This window comes from Nannospalax galili, unplaced genomic scaffold (genome assembly GCF_000622305.1).
Source record: "Nannospalax galili isolate Female #2095 unplaced genomic scaffold, S.galili_v1.0 scaffold31, whole genome shotgun sequence".
NCBI classification, from domain to species: domain Eukaryota; kingdom Metazoa; phylum Chordata; class Mammalia; order Rodentia; family Spalacidae; genus Nannospalax; species Nannospalax galili.
In genome coordinates this window covers 2,138,964-2,164,236 of record NW_008332149.1, presented here as the reverse complement: position 1 = coordinate 2,164,236, position 25,273 = coordinate 2,138,964, and the positions used below count along the sequence as shown (strand labels likewise).

The 25,273-nt window shown below is 41.4% G+C and overlaps 1 protein-coding gene, 1 long non-coding RNA gene, 1 other non-coding gene and 1 pseudogene across 12 annotated transcripts in view; 2 read left to right on the top strand and 2 right to left on the bottom strand.

Moving 5' to 3' along the window:
• Window positions 1-3,741, top strand: part of LOC103729270 — a 15,769-nt gene extending 12,028 nt beyond the window's left edge. Inside the window, exon 3 of the long non-coding RNA XR_607056.2 lies at window positions 3,373-3,741. This is a non-coding gene — a long non-coding RNA (uncharacterized LOC103729270). The remainder of the gene's footprint in view (window positions 1-3,372) is intronic.
• Window positions 1-25,273, bottom strand: part of Ate1 (arginyltransferase 1) — a 164,415-nt gene that overhangs the window by 9,477 nt on the left and 129,665 nt on the right. The window contains exon 13 of one of the 10 annotated variants that reach the window (XM_029560729.1): window positions 22,846-24,061. The exons of the other annotated variants lie outside the window; for them this stretch is intronic. Within the exon in view, the coding sequence (XP_029416589.1) occupies window positions 23,958-24,061 (104 nt within the window). The 3' untranslated portion in view covers window positions 22,846-23,957. Of the gene's footprint in view, window positions 1-22,845; window positions 24,062-25,273 lie in introns of those variants that run through there. 10 annotated transcript variants of the gene reach the window in all.
• LOC115069334 lies at window positions 5,201-5,303 on the bottom strand. The gene has a single exon (XR_003848606.1). It is a non-coding gene; the product is annotated as a U6 spliceosomal RNA (small nuclear RNA).
• Window positions 7,433-9,023, top strand: LOC115069320 (annotated as a pseudogene).

Sequence of the window (25,273 nt, the reverse complement as noted above, 5' to 3'; positions counted from 1 at the left end):
CATTCCCCAGTGCTTGTCTGTCTGCTGAATCTAGTCAGCCTATCTAGAGATCCTTGTTTTAGGAAGATCAACTCTTCCTCATCTAGCAACAATCAGTTGTCAATATTCCTTTAGATAAGATTGGGGTCTGCTGTTCATTTTCCCAGTTCTATGCTGGGTTACTGTCTGGGAGTCTCTTGGGCCACCCTGGCCAATAACTCAAAGGAAGGTTATCTCCCGGCTGGCATTGTTTCTTGTTATGTAGCCTTTAGCTATACACATGGACTCTTAAAAGAAATATACTGATCACTTTAATGTTTGGTAATACTTTCTTTTTGGGTGTCTAAGACCACGCAGTTGGCCCAGATAAACCAATTTATTTTTACTCTTAAGATTGTTTGAGGATCTGCTCCTCAGGGGGTCACATGGGCTTAGGAGGAGCCCCTGGCTCCTTACCTCTACCAGTTCCATCTATGTGAAGACAAGTCACAGGTCCTGATCAACTGTAGACGGCTTCACTTGGAAGCATGGAGGAATAGTTTCCTCTGTGTTGACCCTCCTCTTTGTAGAGTGGACACTGGTTCAAGTCCATCTGGTGATGTCTCCATGGCCTCCTTGATCAAGAGGACAGGTGACTCACCATAGTTATAGGACCCAAACATATAGATGTAGGGCATGATTTTAGAAATCGGACACAATTTGCTCAGAAATTAAGCTAAGCAATTAACAAGTGGGACCTCATTCAACTAAAAAGCTTCTATACAGCAGAAGAAATGATCAAAAAAATAAAGAGAAAACCCACAGATTTGGTAAAAATCTCCACCAGTGACATATTTGACAGCGGTTTAACACCCAGAAAATATAACGAACTGAAAAGAACAAAGAATCAAGAAAGGAAGTCACCCAATTAAAAGATGGGCAAAGGATCTGAATAGAGAGCTCTCAAAAGAAGAAATAAAGATGGCTAAGAAGCATCTTAAGAGGTGTTCAACATCATTAGTAATCAGGGAAATGCAAATTAAAACCACTTTAAGATTTCATCCTACCCCACTCCAACCAGCTAAGATCAAGTGAACAAATGATACCAAATGTTGGAGAGGATGTGGGAAAAGGGGACTGCTCATCCACTGCTGGTGGGATTGAAATCTTGAGCAAGCACTTTTCCTTTTTTTTTTTTTTAAACCCACTGAGCCATCTCAACAGCCTGGACAATTCTTTTTACTACAAATATTTCTGAGGTCAGGACTTAGGATCGAAGTAGTCAGATACATAGTATACCTGTAAAGCAAGTATCCATTCACTCTCTACTACCACACATAACTATGAAAGCTCATTAATGAATTTTAAAATTCTCTCCTATTCAACATTAATATGTTCAGTCATCTGGAAACCCAAAAGCTTGTGACATTTTTGCTTTATTTTCGTTTTGGTGGTGCCTGATGACTGAAGTCAGGGTTTCTCACATGCTAAACAAATGCTCTACTACCACTGAGCAACAAGTCTCAGTCCACTACTGTATTTAACATTGCAAATAACATGGCACTGATTCTATGAACCACCAGACTCTGCTGACTTAATATGAATATTTCTATTAATTTACTGAAATACAAACTAGGTTCAGAATGGTCCACTCTCACACCTCTGACTGACTCTAATAAAGGCACCTAGTATAGTCACGTTATATAACCCTGGAATATCATGCCAATCCCTGTCAGAGTCCTGACTGTGCCTTTCTTCACACCTCCTGACCCCTGGATTGCAGCTCACAACACCGAATGCCCTGAATTCTCACACAGCTTCCAACACTCAGGTCCCAGGGAAGGTGACATCATTCCATAGTCACATCAATATAAACTTAATTGGTAATTCTCTTAGGAATAATTTTGATTATTGACAAGGCATATTAAACTACTAACACTAAACAAATGACAAAATTTAGTTTACTTCTAGAAAGTAGGCCCATCTTGCCCTTTAAAAATCTTTTTTTAAATATTTTATGTTATTTTTATTTTATGTGTATGAGTGTTATGCCTGCATGTGAGTAAGTGCACCCATGTCTTGCAATGCCTGTGGAGGACAGAAGAGGTTGTCAGATCCCCTGGAACTGGAGTTATGGACAGTTGTTAGCTGCCATGTGGGTGCTGGGATTCAAACCTGGGTCTTCTGCAAGAACAACCAGTGTTCTTAACTGCTGAGCCATCTCTCCAGCCCCAGAAAATTTCAAATGTAAATAAAAAATATAATAAAGTCCTATATACTTATCACTCAGCAATAACCACGAGTAATCTGATGATCTGAATCCTCAAGCATTTATACCCAGAAATGTGGAAGGGGGGCGGAGAGGGAATCCGTTTTTGGATTTAAAAAAAAAAAAATTCATTATTTTTATGTGTATGTGTGTATTGCCTGCATGTAGGTAAGTACACCCGTTTCCAGCAATGCTCGAGGAGGTCAGAAGAGGCTGTCAGATCCCCTGGAACTGGAGTTATGGACAGTTGTTAGCTGCCATGTGGGTGCTGGGATTCGAAGCCAGGTCCCCTGCAAGAACAGTCAGTGTTCTTAACTGCTGAGCTATCTCTCCAGCCCCACCCTTTAAAATAATCTTAAAGTACAATTCAGATTTAGAATGTAAACTTAGGATTCTGCCCACCCAGAGACACCAAAGACAGTCAATCCAAAAGTGCCGGCGTTTACAAAACAAGGACACGGGTCAGTATGACAGCATGCGGTGATGGGCACAAAGCCAGGATTGTGCATTTCCTAAAAACTTGCTATTTCAAAAAAATTTAATTACCAAGCTACTTAGGGATTTGTTAACCATGAATTAGTGAATATTCCATTAGTATCAGACTTTTTATTTTATACCTTTTAAGATAATAAAAGCAGCATTTATTGTAAAACTCAGGTATCACAGAAACAAAGTGGAGACACATCAGTCCACGTGCCCTGGTCCGACATGGTCCTCCTCACCTCCCCAAACTCCAATTCCAACTACCAGAGTTCAAACACATTCATGAAGTTAAACATTTAAAGGCAGGGTTTTGGATCAGATTCTTGTCATAGCTTCGATTAAGGCAGAAAATCAAATTAAATCACCCCGGAAGTGGGTGCTGAGCATTGACCTCAGAAACCAGTAGTTACCATTAAAGAGTAAACACACTCGTTCTGTCTGGTGGGCTTTGTGGCCTGTGGTTAATGATCATCTGGTTACATCCTCAAGGAAGGCAGATTTATTCTTAGTACTTCCTATATAGTCAACATTAAAACCAATGAAAATCAAACAAAAAGAACTATAAGATACTTAAAAACACTAAAAATAAATTATGATTTACTTAACAAAAGGGGAAAATGTTTCTTAAATCCTTACAAAACCCTCCTATAATCATTTTCTAGTGTTTGCCTGATGAATATGACATTGGTGCTCAAAGACAAAAATCTACAGAGCTAAGACAACAGGCACGAAGGCCTCTTCTTGATGGGACTTAAATGGAAAGAAAAACAAGCCACTCTGTTATGAAAGATGACTGCCACTGCATCAAGGAACCTGCCAGCATCCAGCAAGAATTCCCACTTCCCCTTTCCCAAACGTATCACCATTTAACTTCATAAAATAAAACTCCAAGGGAATCCTGCAAGTTCTTTCCTGAGATGAGCATCTGATCAAACATGCTGCCAACTCCATGATATTTTAATCTTCAAGGAAAATTAGGGCTTGGGGAGGCAGCCAGTGCTTGACCCCTGCTCCTTTCACAACTACTCACTCACAGGACAGGAACTGTTTCACAGGTGCTTTCAAGGCAAAAGAACTGAGAGATCAAAGCTGCTTCTTAAGGGCATTTGACTCATTCGTTATTAAAAAATTAAGAATTTTCTAGGCTTTCCTAAAAATGATTCAAGTCTATTTTCTTAACTTTATTATTTGTTATACATTATTACATAGAAATGTAATAATTAAGTATTTTATAGTTTCTAAAGAAGACAGCTGTACACATTGCAAATACAGTTAACTGTTGAAAAAAATCAGTATGTGTTAAGAATTGAAATACTGAACAAACGTGTTACAGGAGATGCACTGTTAGTGCAATGGTCACCTTGACAGAATCTAGAATCACATGGGAGAGGCCTCTGGGCCTGCCTGTGGGGATTATCTTGATCTTATTAAGTGAGGTGGGAGACCTGCCCACTACAAGTGGCATCATTTCGTGGCTGGGGCCCTGGACTGTATAAATGAAGAAAGGAGCTGAGCAGCAGTGTGCATGAGTCACTCTCCACTTTCTGACTGTGGATGAGAGTGACCAGCTGCTGCCCTGACATCCCCACCAGATGGATTGTGTTCCACAGTAAACCCTTTCCCCCTTAAGTTGCTTTTGTCAGGGTGTTTTATCACAGCAGCAGGAAAAGAAACTAGGGAGAAACACACAACCAAAACTGAACTCTGGAAGTTCAAAGACCCAGGAGATATGAGTAGGTGTCCAGCCATTGTGGGGAAGGGGGCAGTGGAGAACAGAACAGCAAAGTACCCAGAGAGGACGGCACAGTAGTTTCCTTAGAAATAACGTAGTTCCCGCCCCTGCAAGCCCATGTGGGGAAAAGCTCAGGGAGACTCCATCACCAAGGACATTAGTACACAGTCCTATTCTTTTTTTGAAAAAAAAATTTATTTTATATGTATGGGTTTTTTGCCTGCATGTGTGTAAGGGCACCATGTGGGTGCAATGCCCTGCAAAGGCCAGAAGAAGGTGTCAGATCTCCTGAACTGGGGTTACAGATGGTTGTTAGCTACCATGTGGGAACTAGGTATCAAATCTGGGTCCACCGGAAGAACAGCAAGTGTTCTTAAACCATCTCTCCAGCTCCTATATTCTCCTATTCTGTAAAGAATACAGTTAGTAACTTTACCACAAATATTTTTTGGTAGAAATGAGAACTAAGACAAAGTAAGCTTAGCTTCCTTTTAAAATGTCATTGAATATAGCTTTATTGAGATAATTCAAATAGCAAACAATTCACCAACTATATGAACCAGTGATTTCTGGTGCAATTTAGAGTCCTGCCAAACACCTAATTAGTTTTATCCCATTTTCATCATCTGAGAAATAACACTGCCACTCATTAGGAGTCAACAGACTGAAGATCAGCCAGTGTTTTCCAAAGCTCTAGCACCATTTTGGATTCCCACCAGGGCTGTTCATGTTGTTTTCTCCACGTCCTTGTCAGCACTTATTATCCAACCTGCTTCACGAATTTGTAGGTCATCCTTGCACAGAGGCCAGGCTAATCTCTGTATCATTCAATTTTAGTAAATATGCGGCTGAAGTGAACACTGCCATCTGCCTTTTTAACGACAGCTTTCCTAGAAGGTATGAAGTAGCATCTCGTTGTTTTGATTTGCATTTTTTTTTTTTTTTTTTTTTTTTTTGAGACAGAGTCTCCCTGTAGCCCAGCTGGCTTGGAACTCCCTACATACACCAGGCTGACCTGGAACTCACAGAGATCCACCTGCCTCTTTCTCCCAAGTGCTGGGATTAGAGGTGTGCTCCACCAACATGACTTGCTTTCCAATGCAATGATGCTGATGGAGCTGAGCACCTTACCTTGGGCTAACTGGCCATTCATCTATCTTCAAAAAAATTTCTGTTCAAATCATTTGCTCATTTTAAAATTTGTCTTATTATTAAGTTGTAAGAATTCTTTATATAGTCTAGAGCCTAGATCCTTATCAGATACCTGGCTTGTAAATACTACTTCCCTTGGATTGCATTTTCACTTTCTTGGTGGTATCTTTGGAAGTTTTTAATTTCAATGAAGTCCAAGTTTTCTTCTTTTTCCTTCTCGTGCTTTCTAGGCCAGATCGAAGAAACCAATGCCTAATCCAAGGTCATGAAGACTTAATTCTTTTCTAAAAGATTTATAATTTTAGCTCTTACTACTTAGGTTCAATCCATTTGAGTTAGTTTTTGCAATGTGAAATAGGGGACCAACTTCATTATTTGCACTTGGATAGCCTAGTAGCCAGGATCATTTGGTGAAAAGGGTATTCTTGCCCAACCATTGAATTGTCTACCTACATATTTTGAAAATCAATTGGCCATTAATATCAGGGTTTTTTCCTAACACAGAGTTATCAGTCTACCTGAATGTCAGAAACACAGTCCTAACTTCCTTCTTTTTAAGATTGTTTGGCTACTCTGGATTCCTTTAATTTTGATACAATTTTAGGATCAGTTGTCATTTTCTGAATAGAAATGAACCCCTGTCATGCCAACAGGGTTCTAGTAGCGTACGTGGGTACACACGTGTACAAACAAGTGCATGAGTGTGAGGCCAGAGGACAACTCTGGGTGTCCTTCCAACATCAGCCTTTGGTTGGGACAGGGTCCCTCACTTGAGGCCTGGAACTCTGCCAGGCAGGCTAGACTAGCAGGCCAGTGGGCTTCTAGGCTCCTCCTATTTCTCTGTCTGCCCTCTTATCTTGGCTGGGATTACAGGTGAGTGCTACCAGGCCTGGCTCTCTAAATGGGTTGTAGGAATTGAACTCAGGTCCTCAAGTATACTTGCAAAGCAAGTACTTTATCAATCGAGCTCTCTCTCTAGCCCTAAATACAATTTTAAGATAAAAAATAAGAATACAATTTTGTTAAACTCAATATGGTGTTGACAAAAATAACTGACATAACAAAATATAAGACATGAAATGCATAAAAATGATTCTAATTAATCTGAAAGAAATTCAGATTAATTTTAATATTCTGGACTTAGAGGGCTACTTTTAAAAATAAGAACATGAAACTGAGAGGGGACACACATTGGGGAGGACCTGGAAGGAGTTGGAGGGTGGAAATGGGGGGTGGATATGATATTTCATTGTATGCATGTATGAAATTTTCAATGAATTTTTAAAAATCAATGAAAGCATTTGGTGGGAATTAGTTTCTTACATGGAATTTGCAATAAAGTGTATTATTGCCTTAAAAAGGGTAATGAATGACAAGGATATACACTATGATTTTGTCTCAGATAAGAGGAAACTAAAGAAATATCACTTGATACTGACTTGAATGGGGATCTGAAAGAAAAGAGGAAACAAAAATGGGGGGGGTGTGTTAAGAGACATCACTAGGAAAAAATCTATGACATGGATGTAGTCTGGATCCATGGTGATGCATCAACCCTACTTTCTGGCGTGCTGGCTGTGCTTGGCTAAGCTGTTGTCATTTTCAGGCAGCACACACTGGAACACTTAGAGATGATGCTCAACTTACTTGCAACCTTTTCTCAAACAGCTTAGAAAAAGTTCAGAGTGCCCAGGAGGAAATGGCAAGGCAGGGGGTGGCACACTAACAGTGTGAGGAGATTCACTCAGAGGCTCTCTGTGTCACCCTCCTAATTAGCACATGCTGACACATGGACACAACTATTTTGAGACACAAAGCCAAATTCCCATTTAGAACGAATGGTAACCATAATCGATTTCCAAAGAGTAAATTTAGCATTAGACTGATCCCTAATTCTAAGAATTAAACTAAAAACTTCTGTAAGCAGATACCACCAATCTTTGAGAATTTTAGGGGCATAAAAATAAATTTAGTATTAACCTTATAAGCAAATAAAAATTCATGCAGAAAGAACAGTGTGGGTTTTCCTATGGAACTTGGACCGAGTGGTGGAAATAGCATATGAATTCATTTTCAGAGAAATTTAGGATACTCTACTATCCAAGAAAGATGCCCTCTCCCAATCCCCACCCCTTTACTCTTTATATTGCCAAAGGTCCCAACCCAGAAATCCATTCTCATCTGTACTTGTGACCTCAGTCCAGTCAATATATAATCTCTGTATATGTCACTGTCTCCTGTAATCAATTTTCTGTTCATTCTTTTCCACTAATTCTCATGAAAGTTTAGGTGTCTGCTCTGCCACTTGGTGCAAACAAAACTTTTTCACCCTCTTACCTGCTGGTTTCTTCCCTTTTCCAAATGAGCACATATTAGCCATCCCTCTCCTCCCACTCAATCCACAATCTCCCTCAATGTGTATCTTGGCCTAGTCGCTTTCACTCTAATTACAAAGGTCAAAAGGTCTCCTTGTTCTTGAATACAATGGCTACACTTCAACCTGCCTCACCCCCAGGGAAGTGTGAGCTCAGAGGACCACTTGCTCCACCTTGAACTGCCTTCTCAGTATTCTGGAGGACAAGTTTCTTAACCTAGCCAGTGCTACAGTGACTCAGGGCACTCAAGGAACAATCCTACCAGCTGCCAATTTTGATGCTGAGAGATGCAGAAATTCCCTGTAAAGCAATAAAGGGATCTGGGGCAGATTAATCGGCAATTGCGGGTTTTGTGGCCAATCATTCCAATGATCAAAAAAAAAAAAAAAAAAAAAAAATTAAAGCAGCTTTTAAGACCGTGTACAGCAAGATTTAATCAAAGGTCTCCAGTGAGAGTCAAGTGGAAAGAAGAACCGCCCCTCGCCCTGCTTGCACCTTCCCACGTGATGGCTGCAGTTCACGGATTCAGTGCAGGGAGCAGGAACTCAGGAATGTGCATTGATTGATGTTTTGTGCATAAGAACAAGCCAAGAAATTTGAGAAAATTTCAAATGTTGTCAGTAAGAATTTGGATGAGATCTTGAAAAGGATATTAGGTAAGAAACCTCAGAGCATTTCGAATGCCCGCTTCTATCCATATGCCAGGGAAATCATGATGGGAATCAGAGTATAAACTACCAGGTGACTCAGGAAGATGTTCAGTGTCTGTCAAGCTGGGAGGAGGGACTGTGGACAGATGAATCCTGTTTTAACACAGTCCTTGACACATGAAGTTTCCTCCAGCTGAAAGCCACCATGGAGGCTTCTTCCCAGATGACTAGTGGCAGCTTGTTAGGTAATGTGGACCATGAGTTTTCCAGCTGTCCTGAAAGTGGTTTGAAGACCATTTTGCAGTGCGCCCTGCCACCCTGTTTTCTCTGCTAAGCCACTCTACTTTTCCAGGAAAGGTGCTGGCACAGGACCTGAAGAGATAATTCAGTGGTACTGCTCTTGAAGAAGACCTGAGCTAGGGGTGGGCAGCTCACAACTACCTGTAACTCCAGCTCCAGGAGATCTGGCACCTCTGGCTTCCTCTAGCACCAGCACTCACGTGCACATACCAATATACAGACCTACATATATACACCCAATTAGAAAACAACAATAAAAATTAAAAACTGTAAAACAGGAGGGCTTCTACTTCAAGAAGAGGAGACTGACCTGCTTTTCTCCACTTTCCCCACTAAGTACAACTGAAATCCATGTACATTACTTACAAAACATGCCTAAAGAGACCCTGAGAGGTGAGAGAAGGCACCACAGCCAGGCCCTTTGACTGGCCTTGAACTCACAGAGATCCACCTGCCTCTGCCTCGCAAGTGCTAGGATTAAAGGAATGGGCCACCACGCCCCGCTTGAGACCTGCATTTTAAACTCCCCACTTTTCTTCTTTCCAAGGTTACTGCAGAAGCCTGAGACCCTGCAGCACCAACACACAGAGACTAGAAAAACAAAGCCAAGTCCTCTAGCCAACATACCATGAAAGGGATACTTAACAAAAGAGACCTGGTAGGAAGAACCTCAGAAAACACAAGAGTTGTTATGGTAACTGTTCTAGTTTGCCTTCAATTGCTGTGACAAAACACCCTGACCAATACCAACTGAGGGAGGAAAGGATTTATTTCATCTCACATCTCCTGGGTCACAGTTCATCATGAAGGAGCCCAAGGTAGGAACTCAGGGCAGAAACCTGGAGGCAGGAGCTGGAGCACAGACCACAGAGGAACACTGCTTACTGGCTTGCTCCCCTGGTCCCTGCTCAGCCTGCTTTCTTATACAACATAGGCCCACCTGCCCAGGGATGGCATCACCCACAGTAGGCTGGGCCCTCCCACATCACTCAAAAATCAAGAAAATACCCCACAGACATGGCCACAGGCCAGTCCAATGGAGGCAATTTCCCATTTGAGGCTCCCTCTATCCAGATGTGTGAAGTTGACACTGAAGTTATCCAGCACACTGTCCTAAAGTAGAAACAGCTCCTATGTCCTTCTACAGGTGAAGTTACACCTAGCATCCATCTGTATCATGGAATACTACTCAGCAATAAAAAGGAACTGACTACTGACCCAGTGAGAGACTAAGGAGAAACACAGAGCCTCAAAAGAAATGTAGGAAAGTATGTATGCTGTTCTTATTGAGACATGTCTTTGCAACCTACTTATTTTGTACCCCCCCCAAAAAAAGTCCTATTAAAAACCCCTCTGAGATTAGCAAAGGAGGCATTTTCTGGCTTCGCTGATTTTCATAAACAAAGGAAAACTACAGCATCTTAGGTAGAAATTTAAAATATTTTTAGGTTTCATTATGTATGTGCCATGTTCTCTAAACTGCCTGCTTTTGAACCTAAATACCAATTATTACTTTGTGGTTTAAAATTCAAACATGGTACAATGGGTCAAATATTTAGATCAATGAAGCCAAATTTTAGTATGTCTTTTTGAACCTAACAATTCATTGTGCCTGATTCTTATTAATTTATTATTCAAGCAAGAGGGAGGTTTTATAAGGTTTTTCTTTATAGAAATCTTAATAGGATCTTTTATTACTCCCTACAATTAACAACTATCACAAAATGAGACTAATTCAATTTCTTAAAGTATTGTAAACGAATGAACAAATAATGGTTTAAAATGTACTGCATATGAAACATACTAACCTTAAAAGAAAAAAAAAGGGCATTTAATTAGCAAAAGCTTGCAAAAAAAATATTAAAGGAAAACTAACATTGAGAAATGAAACCAAGACTTTCAGAAAAGAACAGCAGGGAAGAAGATGAGGAACATCACACTGCAGTCTTCTAGGTCTTTCATGAAGCTGGATGTGAGGGCACAGGCCAGTGACCCAGCACCAGGAAAAGCAGACAGGCAGACCAGTGTGGGTTCCAGGCCAGCTGGGTCTACATAGCGAGTTCTAGGCCACCTGGGCCACAGAGTGAGACCCTGACTCACCTTCTCCCTAACAAGAAAAAGCAAGCAAGCATATGAAAATTGCCAAAAGCTGAGGCCAAAAGTTCATACAACCATCTCTACCATAAATCATAATTTTCCAACTACCAAAATACTGACAACTGGTACAGGACCCTCCTACCATAAACACAGATGCTGCCCACCAGGAAGAAAAGCCAGATGGAGCTAGCCCAGATTCACAGCCATAATCTAGTTGGTGGGATCCTTCTTCAACATGAGAAATTGAGATGTACTGTGAGTTTCATTTGGTCTGCAAAGTCAATGGCTGAATCACTGTTTCCAAGATCTTTCATGCAAACAAAATGGGGAAAATGTGGTTTATTCCCTTTTTAAAAAGCATGTATTCTATGCTTCCATTAATTTCTATCTGCCCTTGCTATTTAGAGCTAAAATAGAATGAACAAAGCCACTCAGCACTTGGGGGAAACCAGCAACAAGGAAAACACAGGACACTCACTTTACATTCAGGCCAGCGAAGAAGCAGCTGTCTTTTCATCGCAGCAACTTTATTTCTTGAAGCTATTACTGTTCATTAGGCTCTTACCCTTTATTATGATCACTTAACAGTGGTCCTTTTTAACACAGAAAACTCTTGATGCTTACCTGGTTACTCTTTCATCATCTTATACATGGATGGCCTTGCCCAAGCTGACAGCATCTTAAAGGAGTTGAATTTTGTACCTCTGGGACTTCAATACCTAAGCACCAATTCCCTAGACACTAAGAACACAAAGAGGTACGTGACATAGGGTCTCACAGCATCCAACACATCTGAAGTTCATGCTGACCACCCTGAATGCCATGGTCTTTAGACACAACAGTAGAAGACATCTTCAGAATCAACCATCCTGCTTTTCATCAACTTTGCTGTCAACTAATACCATGTTACATTCAATGTCTGAATTCTCAAATCACTCTTGGATTGCTTTTCCTTATTTATGAATGTGTTATAAATGTTGAAATTAATCAGGCTACAGTAAATTTAAACTATACTGTGTTGAGAGTGGTATTATCTAAAATCTTCATAAAACTTCTACTAATTAACCATAATAAAATGCTTTTAAAAATGAGGCTAATGCTGGGTGTGGTGGTGGACACCTTTAATCCCAGCCCTAAGTCCCTGTGTTTCATCTCCAGAAAGGTGCGAAGTCCATAAACTCTTGGCTCTATATCCTTGAGTAATTGGTAAACTCAGATGATGTACATGAAGAGGAGAATTCGGGCTGATTTACAGACACTTTTGAGAGGCCACAAACTATAAACTGCCTTGCTCTTGCCCCTAAATATACTTGGTTACTAATCCTGTTACAGTAGCCTCAAATGGGCTGTATGGGCCCATTAGGGAAATTCTCTCTGGCCTTGGTGGAGACCTAACAGTCCAAGTTATCCAAGACATAAAAGAGTTAATCCAGTTTGGCTCCTCAATCATCTGCCAAGGGACAACCCCTCAGGAAGGCAGGTTCACCACAAGTCACACTAAAGAGATGGGAGGGATAATTATCCTCTTAGTGAGGTAATGTACTTTTCCTTCCCAGAACTGCCGCCTCCCCAGCTTGCAGAACCATAGCCATGCAGTTTGTAGTCTGCCTGTTTTCTGAACTACTCAGAAAGATGTAGCTTTCCCTTTTCTTTGTATCTCTGTTCTAAGCACGCCTCCACTAACACTTTGGGCTTCACTCTCTCTAAAGCTCCTTTCCAACCACCTGGCTGCCTATATGCCATGTGGCTGTCCTCCTCCATGCTGGTTTGACTCACAAGGCCTGGCCTTTTCTCTCTGTCTGCTCCGCCTTCCTCCTCAGGGAACTGCTGAGATTTACAACTTGTCACACTGGGGCTTTTCTTTAACACTAACAAAATTGTTCTTGGGCTTCTTTCTGAGTCTGTTCTTAAACTCTTGTTTTTGAAAATAAAGTATTTTTATGTGTGTAAGTGCTTGCCTACATGTAAGTATGCATGTACCTGCATGTACCATGCGCAGGTCTAGTACCTGTAGAGGACAGAAGAAGGCATGGAATCTTTGAAAATGGAGTTACAGAGGGTTGTGAGCTGTATGAGTTCAGGGAACCAAACCTGGGTCTTCTGCAAGAACAGCAAGTGCTCTAAACTGTTGAGCCATCTCTCCAGTCCCTTAAAATCGTTTATTAGTAAGATCAAGAGCCCCAAGAAGGACTCAGATTTCCATGGTAATGTGGCAACTCTGGCAGGATGCCCCCACATTTCTGGTGAACAGTCCCACATTCAGTGTACATAATCGACTGAGTTGTGATTCTGTTAACCTTTGGATACTAGGCTGGGCATGCAATCTGCCCCCACAAAAGGGATGTAAGCAAAGTGGTCTACAGAGAACAAGCTTCACCATGTTCCTTCTGGTGTATTGTCCCTGTTACCCTAGCTGTGTGGGTTTTAACGTTTTGGCTTTTGTCTCTGTTAGGCCCTCCCCCCCTCTTTTGTTTGCCCTAGTCCAGTGGTACAATCCATGTTCTTCCGATTTGTATGTGCTTTTGATAATTCATTTCTGTTTATGCTGAAATCCATTTGTTATCTGCAGATTAACATCTCCCCAAATCAGCCAGCGCTCTTCGTTGTCATCCGTACTTTACTACATTGCCCTTTTCAATGCCCCCTTTGAAGCAAAGGGTTTTAACAATGAAAAGGTATAATAGAATACGAACAGTCATTTCAGTCAAGGTCAACAGCAAGAGCAGTAAAAGGAGTTCTGTGCTTACAAGGCTCCTCCCATACACAAAACCTGGTGTTCTGCATGGGTAACAGGAACCTATAGAAGCAGTCAGTCCTACTCAGCAGGCTGCTCACCATAGTGCAAACTTTCGATTAAACAGCTTTAAAATGGAAAGCAGATTTCTTTAGTGGATTTTGAAAAATGAAACAGCAACACTACAAAGCCCTGGTTCTTCACCTGTGCATACTCCTTTCCCCTTGAAAACCACAATTTTAAAAACACTACTTGTTTCCAGACACACCTTGAAAGTGTATGTAGTTTGTAATTTAAAGTCAGGATTAAGCTCCAAAAGGGAACCCTAGCGCCACCTGCACATCCACACACTGCGGATGAGCTAGACAGCCCCTTCCTGTGCCTGCATTCACCTTCTTGAATGCAATTTACAAATATTTTATTATTATTTTAAAAATTATTTTATGCGTGTGAGTGTACTGTCTGCATGTGTGTAAGTGAACCCATGTTGCACAATGCCCACGGAGGTCAAAAAAGGGTGCTGGATCCCCTGGAACTGGAGTTGTGGAGGTTGTTAGGAACTACAGAGGTCCACCACATACTTGTCAGTGTTATCTAATGCCCCACCTTCCTAACACTCTCTAGTTTAAAAGTCTGTACAAGTCAAGGTCAAAAAACTCAGGCAATGTTATTAACCTAAAGAAAAAAAGAACTTTTGGGGGTTTAATTCAGGTTTGAGGAATTACACGGCATTAATTTAAAATGAAAATCAAAGCTCCCATAATAAGCAATAATTTGCTTTGGAATTTACAAGGCTGGCACAGAGGTCTCATGAGAAAAATGCTGAGGAAGAAGTTCAAGAGGGCCTGTCTCAAGCGGTCACCAGCTTTCACAAAGTTCTCTTGGGAACAAAGAGAAATTACCTTCTTTACTAGGAAACCCAAGACTTAAGTGTGAAGTTACAGCTTCACACCAATGCTCAAGCTACTGAACGTAACTTCTCTGCTGGTGTCACACGCAAGAGACTAGCTGTGCAACTTAGAGAAAACACCTTCCGCAATTCACCTACAACTTCCCTAACACGTTTAAATACGTTCATTTAGAGTAAACTGCTTTTTAAATGCAGGGCTACGGAGATGGCTCAGTTGGTAAAATGTCTACCATGTAAACATGGGGATCTGAGTTCAGATCTCCAGCACCCACAGAAGAAGCCAAGCACTACAGAGTGTCCCTATAACCCCAGTGCTGGGTAAACTGTGACAGGAGGATGCCTGGGGCTCACTGGCCAGTGGAACTGGTAACCTCCAGGTTCACTGAGAGATCCTGTCTCAAAAAATAAAGTGGACAGGCAGTGATTGAGGAATACACTTGATGTTGACCTCCAGCCTCCATGTGCATACATGAGTACAGTGCACACATGTACACACACACACACACCTGTGAGTACATAATATAAACAGACATGGTATTTCAATCCGGAGTTTGTCTAAGGTCACACCTTTCCCAAAAGGCAGACACACATGGAGAACCCAGACACTTGGCAGACAAAAACAGTTACATTACAAAGAAAACAAAATGAAAGAGCTATTTTAATAACAGCTCAACAGGAGCTGGAGAGACTGCTCCGCAGTTAAGAGCACTGGTTGTTCTTGCACAAGACCTAGGTACAAATCCCAGCCCATAACTCCAGTTCCAGGGGATCCAATGACACCCTCTTTGTCCCCTGTGAGCACTGCACAACATGCACTTCCATACATGCAGGCAATATACATACACATAAAAAAATTAAATTAAAAAATAAAAACAGCTACACACAGATGATAAGGAATATTTTGTGATAAGGATATTTTGTGACTAATTTTAGGAATATGACACAATGTAGGATTCCATCAAGTTCAGGCTCTTTACAGTTACATGGGAATGATACATCTCAACGAAGAGAATAAGTATCTGTGCCCAGCACTGACACATCTACAATGCAACCTCTACACCTGAGGCTCAGGGAGCACAGTGGAAGAGGGGACAGAAGGAATACTCATGCATCTCTCGACTCTCACCAGCGAAGCTCCGTTGTGCAACAGATGATGGATGATTAACCTAGGAAACCACAACCAGCCAAAGTGCAGAAAATAAGAGACTGCGGAGTACAGTGTGCGTGTGTCCCTGGGCTCAGGGACCACTGCTGAAGGGGGTGCGGGGGGACTGTAAGAGCCAGGGAAGGTGGAGGACCACAGGGATGCAGAGTTTTCTAGACAGCTGGGAAGTTAGTTACTCGTATGAACTTACAGCAATAGTGACAGGAAGCACAAGATCGGCACATGTTCAAACTAGACAAACACCCAGCACAGAAGGGGGTGGGCAGAATGGATAATAAGTCCCAACCCTATTGGCAACTAATGACTACCGGGAGAGGGAGAGTTGGTTTTCTTTAAGGGAGTGATAGGTAACTAAGCTCCAATGACTGAACTCACACCAAAGGACATTTGGGGACAGAAACTTGGCTCAACAGGCCTTAACCATGACAGAATTCATGAAAACTGGTGGGGGGATTCTGGGGAGGGGGGTCGAAATATGACTAAGATGTATTAATTAGATAACGGAGTGCTTGGTCATGAGAAATAGGATCACTTCCACTGGGACTTGGTGTCACTGAAGTTACTGTAAAAGGCTTCAGTGTGTCCCTTAACCTGGAAAAAGTATCATGAAATGTTGAAGAGAAAAAATGCATGATACTAAGCACAGCATAAGGAACTTGAGGCTTATATACACACTTGTGCTATTTGAGAGAACTGGCCTGTTAGCGTAACAACAGGTCTTACTCAGGACTGATACCATGCTAGCAACATCGAGTGTCCAGCCCCAGGACAGGGGGCTCCATTGTTTAGCTCTGAACAAGGAGGCTGTGTAGTTCCCAATGCAGTGGTCGTGGATACATGTAATACTAAATGATGGAAAGTCTTTTATGTTATTGTAAGTGAATTCTTTTTTAATTTCTTTTTTTTTTTTTTGTCTTTTTGAGACAGGGTCCATTATTTTTTTAAATTTTGTAAATATTTATTATTTTTATTTTATGTGTATGAGTGTATTGCCTGCATGTGTGTGAGTGCAACCGTGTTGTGCAATGCCACGGAGGTCAGAAGGCGGCTTTGGATTCCCCTGGAACTGGAGTTAAGGATGGTTCATAGCTGCCACGTGGGTGCTGGGAATAGAACCTGGGTCCTCTACAAGAGAAGTCCATGCTCTTAACTGCTGAGCCATCTCTCCAGTCCCTTACTTATTATTTTTATGTGTATGTGTGTATTGCCTGCATGTAGGTAAGTGCACCCGTGTCGTGCAATGCCTGAGGAGAATGGAAGAGGCTGTGGGATCCCCTGGAACTGGGGTTACAGGCAGTTGTTAGCTGCCATGTGGGTGCTGGGATTCGAACCCGGGTCTTCTGCAAGAACAGCTAGTGTTCTCAACTGCTGAGCCATCTCTCCATTTAAAAATGTATTTTGTTTGTTGCTAATACAAAAGCTACAATTAAGACTTTTGTCCTGCGATCTTAAGTTAACTTATTCATTCCAGTAGTTTTCAGTAGACTCTTGAAGACTTTTTATGTAAACAATAATTTATGACTTCAACAGGAAATTCATAATTAACTAATTGATTTACACTGTGATTTCAAACTAATATTTAGTTTCATTGTGCCCATAAATCTAATTAGGCTTATAAGGATACTTTGTCAGACAATTGAATTAAGTGGGAAACTGAATACATTTATAAAAATTTTACATGTTTTAAAAAACTGAATTAGCAACTTGTAAATGCAATCAAACATTATTCAAAGGTCTCTTTTATTTAAATAATTGCTAGAAGTTGAAAGACATACATTGAAAATAAGATTTATAATCTGCATTCAGATTTGACAAGAAGGAACAGACATTTCTTTAATAGATTGTTACCTTAATGAGCCGAATACTAATTTTTAAAACTAGAGAAAATCTCTGAATCCTCTTTCCTATAAATTAAAGTCATTTTCATATACCTCCAAACTTCATAGTTAAGAGCTAATACATCTATATGTATAAATTTGAACATGCAAAATATAACTTTAAAGATTGATTTAAAGGTTGTGATTTTTCAGGTAAATTATGAAATCAATTTAGTGGATCAACAATAACAAAGAAAATCATGTGAACCATATTTCATAAGTAAATTCTACTTCATGAAACTCTGGTTTCAGTTTTAAGTCACATACACACAATACTTGCACATATGTGTTGGAGAGGCAAAGAATTACGGAATTGGGTAAAGAAGATTCCCAAAGTTTAAACTTTGAAACACTAATATTTCAGCAAGCAATCATCAAATCGCTTGTCACCACTCAGTCAAAATTGAATCAGAAGATCAGTTTGGGGCCCTAAATTGGCAATAAATACAATTAGCTGTACTTTCCTGGACCAAGGCTACCAAAAGCTAAAAGGTAAGCTTGTGGTAAATGATCCCAAATGCTCCTTCTGAGTCTTAGGCTACAGAATGGCCTTTAAGGGAGTGCAGAGCTGAAGTGACAGTAATGGAACGTGGCGAACTGGTCCACACAGGGAGCATAATTCTCCCAGCCAAGGCTCAAGTCATTCTGGGCACCCACTCACAACCTTGCTTCACCCAGGAGATGGCTACAGTCCCAGGCATACAGGACATAAAACAGGTATGCATATCAAACATTTGTTGATTTTAAAAAATCATGAAGAAATTTATTTTAAAATAATTATTTAGTAAACATATAATTTTATCATTATATTAAAGACAAAAGAAAATTTTTATACTAATGAGATATGCTTATTTTTACATAAAGAATGGCTAAATATTTGACAGAGCATCTTCAATGTTTTTCACAGCTGAAGGATATTTTGACCTAATTATCAATGTGAGCAACCTGTATACAACAAGTATGTTTAAGTCCACTTAAAAACTGTTAGAAAGCCAGGCGTGGTGGGGGCATGCCTTTAATCCTAGCACTTGGGAGGCAGAGGCAGGCAGATCTCTCTGAGATCCAAGCCAGCCTGGTCTACATATCGAGTTTCAGGGCATCTTGGGCTATAGGGAAATCTTATCTTTTCAAAAAGACCTCCCCCTCAAAAAAAACTGTTAAAAATTATGTCTTAATTGGCAGTCAAAATTCATTTGATGATTTTTTTTGTGAAATCGAAATTAGCAACTCAAACAGCAACTTTTAAATCAAACACCCTAACACGATATAATCCAAAGGCATACTCATTTGATACTTACATGCTGAGGAACAATGACAGGAAAATATGAAATTTTTGTTTTCCTTAATTAAACCATTATCTTTTATAGGAACAGAAAACTATATATAAAAACACTGCCAACTCATTATATACAATATTCTCGGATTGGAGCAGAACACATGTTGTGTGTTCACAGCCAAGGCTGCAGTAAATTGTGCAATACAACACTGGGGGGGCAAGGGGGGCTCTGCCAGAAACACCTTAATTTATTATGTTTGATTTTGAATTAATTTTTGGACCTTGCATGTTGCAATATTGCCAAATTTCTGATGACCTCCACTTCAGTGATGTGACACCATATGGGACTGCAAGCCATTATTACGAAGCTGTGCTCCTGAGGAGGCATACCTCCCTAAGCTAGCGCTGCCTTGCCCAAAGGACTGGAATTATTTGCCCATTCTCTACTAACACATGCACATGTACAAGTATGTGCACTAGGAAGAAAGATAAAACTACTCCTACAATCTCCTAAGCTAAAACTCTGAAGGCCACTAAAGCAGATGTGGCCCAATGATCACCAATCTCAAGTTCTCTTTCTAAAAGGCTGTGCTGCCTTTTTCCTATAGTACACTGGTACAACGGGGCACTTTGTTCTGCATTTATGTCCTCTCGGGCTTGGCAGTGTCAGAGCTACCTGGTAAACGAAGGCGCATCATTTAGGTCACTGCTACTCTTGCAGCTAAATGGCACCAGAAGTGAACATCTCTCTGCATCTGCAGCTTCCGCTCAAGCATGTGGGTGTTTGCTGTCCTGCTACTTCAGAACCTTCTTTAGTGACTCTTAAGTCATCTTATCTTAATTCCACATTATCTCTGCAACAGGAAAGCAAGCACTTTGTCCAAACACCATTTCCTACCCTTCGGGCTTGTTTGGTCGTCTTCTCTTCAGTCCCTTCCATACTGAACTCAGATACCAACCCCACTCGGACCATCTCTGTCAGAAGTCCACCATGCTCGCCTTTTCACTGTGCCACTCTGACAGGTTCCAGTCCTGCAGCCACAGGAGCCGTGGCAGGCAGCTGAGGGCACAGCACCACAGTCACAGACTTCACTAGCACAGGCTTCTCAGGGCCTGGCCATCAGCAGTTACTTCAGAACCTCTCAGTTCTCTCACTTCACTACCTCCCCCTTTGGCCAGCACATCGCTGGGAAGAGAACAGGCATCACATGAAGAAGCTTCAGAGCACACTGGCTTCACATACACATTCCTCTCCTCTCCTCCCCCGAGGAGACCTGAGGTCACTCTTCCATCTATCTACTTTATTTTTCTCATCCCTTCTCAAACACCCTAATGTATTCTGACTCCATGAATGAACCTTTCCTCCCTTAAGTTGTTTTTATTAGTTATATCGATGAAAAAAGCAACAGCCCCTTTCTGATATCAAACACACTGCACCAAATTGCACCTCTTCTGTGCTAGGCCAGCTTGGGCAATTGTCGGGAGCCATGCTTGACATAAGCATTGGAAAAAAGTAGAGTGCCACTTTAAGAGCTTCTGAGCTCTCTGCTTCAGCGGTTTGAGCTGACAGGCTGTGCCTCCATGATAAATTAGGTCTTCTAGAAAGTAAGTTTCGGTTCGGTCTTCGGGCACCGGAGTTGCTGAGGTAATGCAGCACCTGCTGCGTCCGTAGTTACTTTCTGTTAGTAGAATATCCATGGTGATTCCTTTGTTACCCCAAATCTGATTCCTATATAAGATCTGTGTTCCTCAAAACAAAAAAGCCATTTCTGTGATTGCTCACCTGACTGCTAAGAATTAAACTTTTTATAATAAAATCAAGACCTTTGTCTTGATTCTTCTTTTGTTGAAGACCCAAGCCTGGTGGGCTTGGGGGGTGCTCGACAGGCAATGCCGCTCAGTCCCTTGGACTCACCTCTCATGCCACAACCACAGCACAAAGCTCTATGAAGGACAGGCAGGGTCATTCTCTCTTGTCTCCTGCCTCTCAGATGCAGCAGGTGGGATGCACCTAGAAGCCCATTTTGTGTTTGTACAAATACACACCAAGTACAGAGGTACTGATACTCAAGGGCACAGAGACCAGCCAGTGGAAAATGGAAGAGAGCAGATGCATACTCTTCCTTTGGACCACCACTCGGCCTGTTCTCAGCTGTGTAGCAGATGGTCTCAGGACTAAGCTCCAGTCCTTATAGTACTGGTCACACGATAACACATGCCTCTATCGTCTTTTCCTCCTGCTCTGGTTCAGATTCCCCAGTTCTGACCCTTGATCTCTGGACTACTTCTCAAATAAATTGAGTGCAAACCTATGCTGGAGGACCTGCTTTTGGTGAGAAACGAGATTGAAGCAGTAGACTTACTAGGTTTCCCTGCTTTGATAGGAGTAAGTAACGTAGGTAACTTTAATTCTCTGTCGTCAAAAAGTCCTTCCTACTTTAAGACAAATTATATTTTATTGTCAATGAACATGCCACAAATGAATGAGTCCAGCTTCCTTAAGTGATCATCTGTTTCAAGCTGGGAAAACACATCTCTCACAGAAACAGCAATTTTATCTATTCCTTATTTATATTAAAAACATTTTGCACCTGGCGTGGTAGCGCACGCCTTTAATCCCAGCACTTGGGAGGCAGAGGCAGGCCGATCTCTGTGAGTTCAAGGCCAGCCTGCTCTACATATTGAGTTCCAGGCCACCTGGGGCTACAGAGAGACCCTGTCTCAAAAAGACCAAAAAATAAAAATAAAATTTTTTATCTCACCAAAAATAAAGTAACACAAACAATCACACAGGCATCCAGCTGTATTCAGAGGGAAAGAGACCAGGCGCTGAGCGATTATGATGGCACCCACCCCGGACTGTGCATCGTTCCACTTTTCCTTTCAGTTCCCTTCCCCAGTTCATCCTGGGGCCCTGTGCATGCTGGGCAAGCATTCTGTCAGTGAGCTGCATTCTCAGCCCAACCTGGGCCACATTTCTACAAAGGCTCCAGGCAAATATTTTTAAAGGAATAATTTAAGTAAAAAAGTTAAATACGGACCAGCGAGATGGCTCAGCTGGTAAAGCACTTGCCACAAGCCTGACACCTGAGTGTCACAAACATGAAGGTGGACAGAAAGGCCGACTCCATACACTTGTCATGGTATGTGTACTCACACATACACATCATTCACACAAAATAATAAAACTTTTTAATAAAAGCAGAATATAACTATGGTGAACTTTAATTCTTCATATATCCAACTATCAATTTCAAAAACAATGGGACAGAATTTTCCTTAAAAAATGTAGGAGAAACTTCTAAACTCATTCCTTTGCAAGAGGTAGAAACTCTTAACTGAAAACGAAAGACCTATTTATGACAAGACAATTTTAGAATTTTCCAAGTTACTTTAGATTATCAACATAGTACCACGAAACAGTGAACATAAAAAGATTTTGTTACACAGACTCAATAGTTAAATAACTAACTATAGAACACGAGGGGCAGGAAGAGAAGCAGAGACTGTCAAGGGCACTGGAGGTGGGTATTTTCAGAGGCTTGCAGCAATGTAGGATGAGGAGAAAGTGAGATTTTCCTGGTAGCAGACACTGAGGCACCTTGAGGTCATTTTCACAGAGTACTACGGGGGTCGCTGAGCCCCTGAGCTGCAGAACAGCCAGCGGAGAAACAAGACAGTGAGAAAAGTACAAGGCTAACGACCCTGCTCATACTGAGCTCTGCAGCTTCTCCGAGTCAGTTTGGTCATGTAACAGTGCAACTGGCCCCAGAGAGGAGGCAAGCTCCTCACAGACTGCTATGTACACCTCCAGTGACCATGCTTCACAGCAGGCTCCGTATATTCCAGCATGTAACTGCATTTTAATTTCCTAAAACCACAGGACGTTAAGTCTGATTTCAAGGAGTGTCTGTACTGCAATATTCAGTATTGATAAAACCATATTCTCTGGAAAGTTTCAGAGACTTCACATATGGAAAAGGATCTCCATTTCCTCTGAGGCACTATTCTCAAAGAAGTTTACTCTGAGTTCTGTAAATGCATTCTAAACAATGAAATTAAGAGCTAGAAGCACTGCCCGGAGAAACAGAACACAGGAGAGTAGGAAAATAACGGGCTACGTATTCATCACTCCAGAACAGAATGCACGCTTGGTAACAATGGTCAAAACAAGACTACATTTTCTTTACCATGAAATGCTCATTAGCACTTGTGTTGGAACGTAATTTTAAAATCTGCAAACTGAACAGGTGCTTCACCTGCATGCTCATTCAGTGTGTGGAAACTATTCAGTCACCTTTTCAACTTTATAAAACAAGGAGAACTTGTTATTTCCTTCATCTCAAGGTAACTTTTAAACTAGATTTAAGGAGAGGAGGTGAAACTGTGTTGTAAGTTTGGGAGTCAGAAACAAATTTAAGATAATACCATTCAGTTGGAAAAGTCTATAAATTTCTATAAATGAATATGAAATAATACAACAGCAGGTTTTGGGGGGGTGGGTTTTTTGTTTTGTTTTTTGTTTGTTTTTTACAAAGGGGCTGGCTCTGACCTGACCTGGAGAAAAGAGGAAAATGATTTTTGATGGGCAAGAGATAGTGGGTAATTGTATTCTTCCCCTCCAACATTATTGCCTTTGGCTATCGGCCTGATTCTAAAGCCCACTGACAAATTTAATGTTTGCTTTTAAACACATACCTGTTTGTTTAGTAAGATGTAACTAAGACTGAAACAATTCCATTCTGATTAATAATTTATGGGAAAGGTAAAGTCCTGGTTAGAAAACCTGGGATGATGCCAGAGTGCCTGGCAAGTCCATCAGCTGGGCACTGTCAAAGTCTAAGGCATCACCATGGGTGAGAGTGCCACTCCTGATTTCATTCCAGCTATCCAACGGTGATGAGATGCATTACACAAACCAACTTCTGACAAGAAAGAAACAGGGAATCCAGGAAGCGCTCATCCCGGAACAGGAGACGTCACTGCTCCTTCCCCGATTTCCTTGTTCCCATTTGGTTTCCATTTACTCCTTCCCCCTCTGCCAGCCTTTGCATGTCCTTCCTTCTCCTCAAACCACGGGTGGCTAGGAGAAAAATGCCTGTGTTCTGATGAAGCATGCATCAAGCGTCATACCTCAGAGTAGATTCTGTGAGGACTCAAAGCAGTTAAGCATGATTGAGAACACCAAGAAACTTAGTCTGGGGAAGCCACACACATCAACACAATATAACCCATCGCCAGTACATCAAACTCAAGCCAACTTAACGCAACCCAGCGCATCAAGAGGGCTATTTTACACTGAGTGGCACCCAGGCTATGGGGAGGTAAACATAGTCTTTTTTTTCCTAATGGGAAGGTTCAGAACAGGTAAACGCAGACAAAAACCTCTATGAGATGCTGCATCCCAACACACACCGAAACAACAGCAGGGAGCTCTCAGCACATGAGTGGGATCACACTCTTAAGTGGGTCCTATTATTGTATTTTTATTATCATATATTAGTTGTTCAACATGGTATCGGTATGACATTTTCACACACACACAATATACTCTGATCACAGGGAGTCCCTAGTATCTTTGTTTTGTCTAGTTTCAGACAGGGTCTCATGTTGCTCAGGCTTACTTCAAACTCACTATGCAGCTGAGGCTAGCCTTGAAATCCTGATTCTCCTGTGCCACCATACTTTGCTCTTATAATCGTAAAAGTGAGGAATCTGAGAGCAGGGAAATGTCTTAATTGCCTAGGAGCACTCAGTATACCCACTGACTATGAAGTCAGGGCCTACACCTGGAGAGCCTGACTCCAAGGCTATGCCGATACTAATACAGACTAATGTTCAAGGGAGAGTAAATGGTAAACAAGATATGACTAAAGCTTTACTAGGCAAAAGGTGGAAGAGGGCACAGAAAAGGAGACACAAGAGATATAAGGAAGTACACACAAAACTGCCACAGAATATTTGTCTCCACATCACATTCCACTTTACTACTTTAAAGACTCTACACTGTTCTTCTTTACACTGGGCAAATAATCAACCTAGCGATCAATTTTTATGTACTGTAATATTTTCAAAAATGAGCTGGGCGTGGTAGCACACGCCTTTAATCCCAGGCTTGGAAAGGAGAAGCAAGTGGATCTCTGTGAGTTCAAAGCCAGCCTGGTTTACAGAGTGAGTTCCAGGCCAGCTGGGGCTAGAGGGAGACCCCCCACACCCCCCAAAAAAGAATAAAGGTGGCATACACACATTTTTAATCTCAGCACTCAGGAGGCAGAGGCAGGCAGATCTCTGTGAG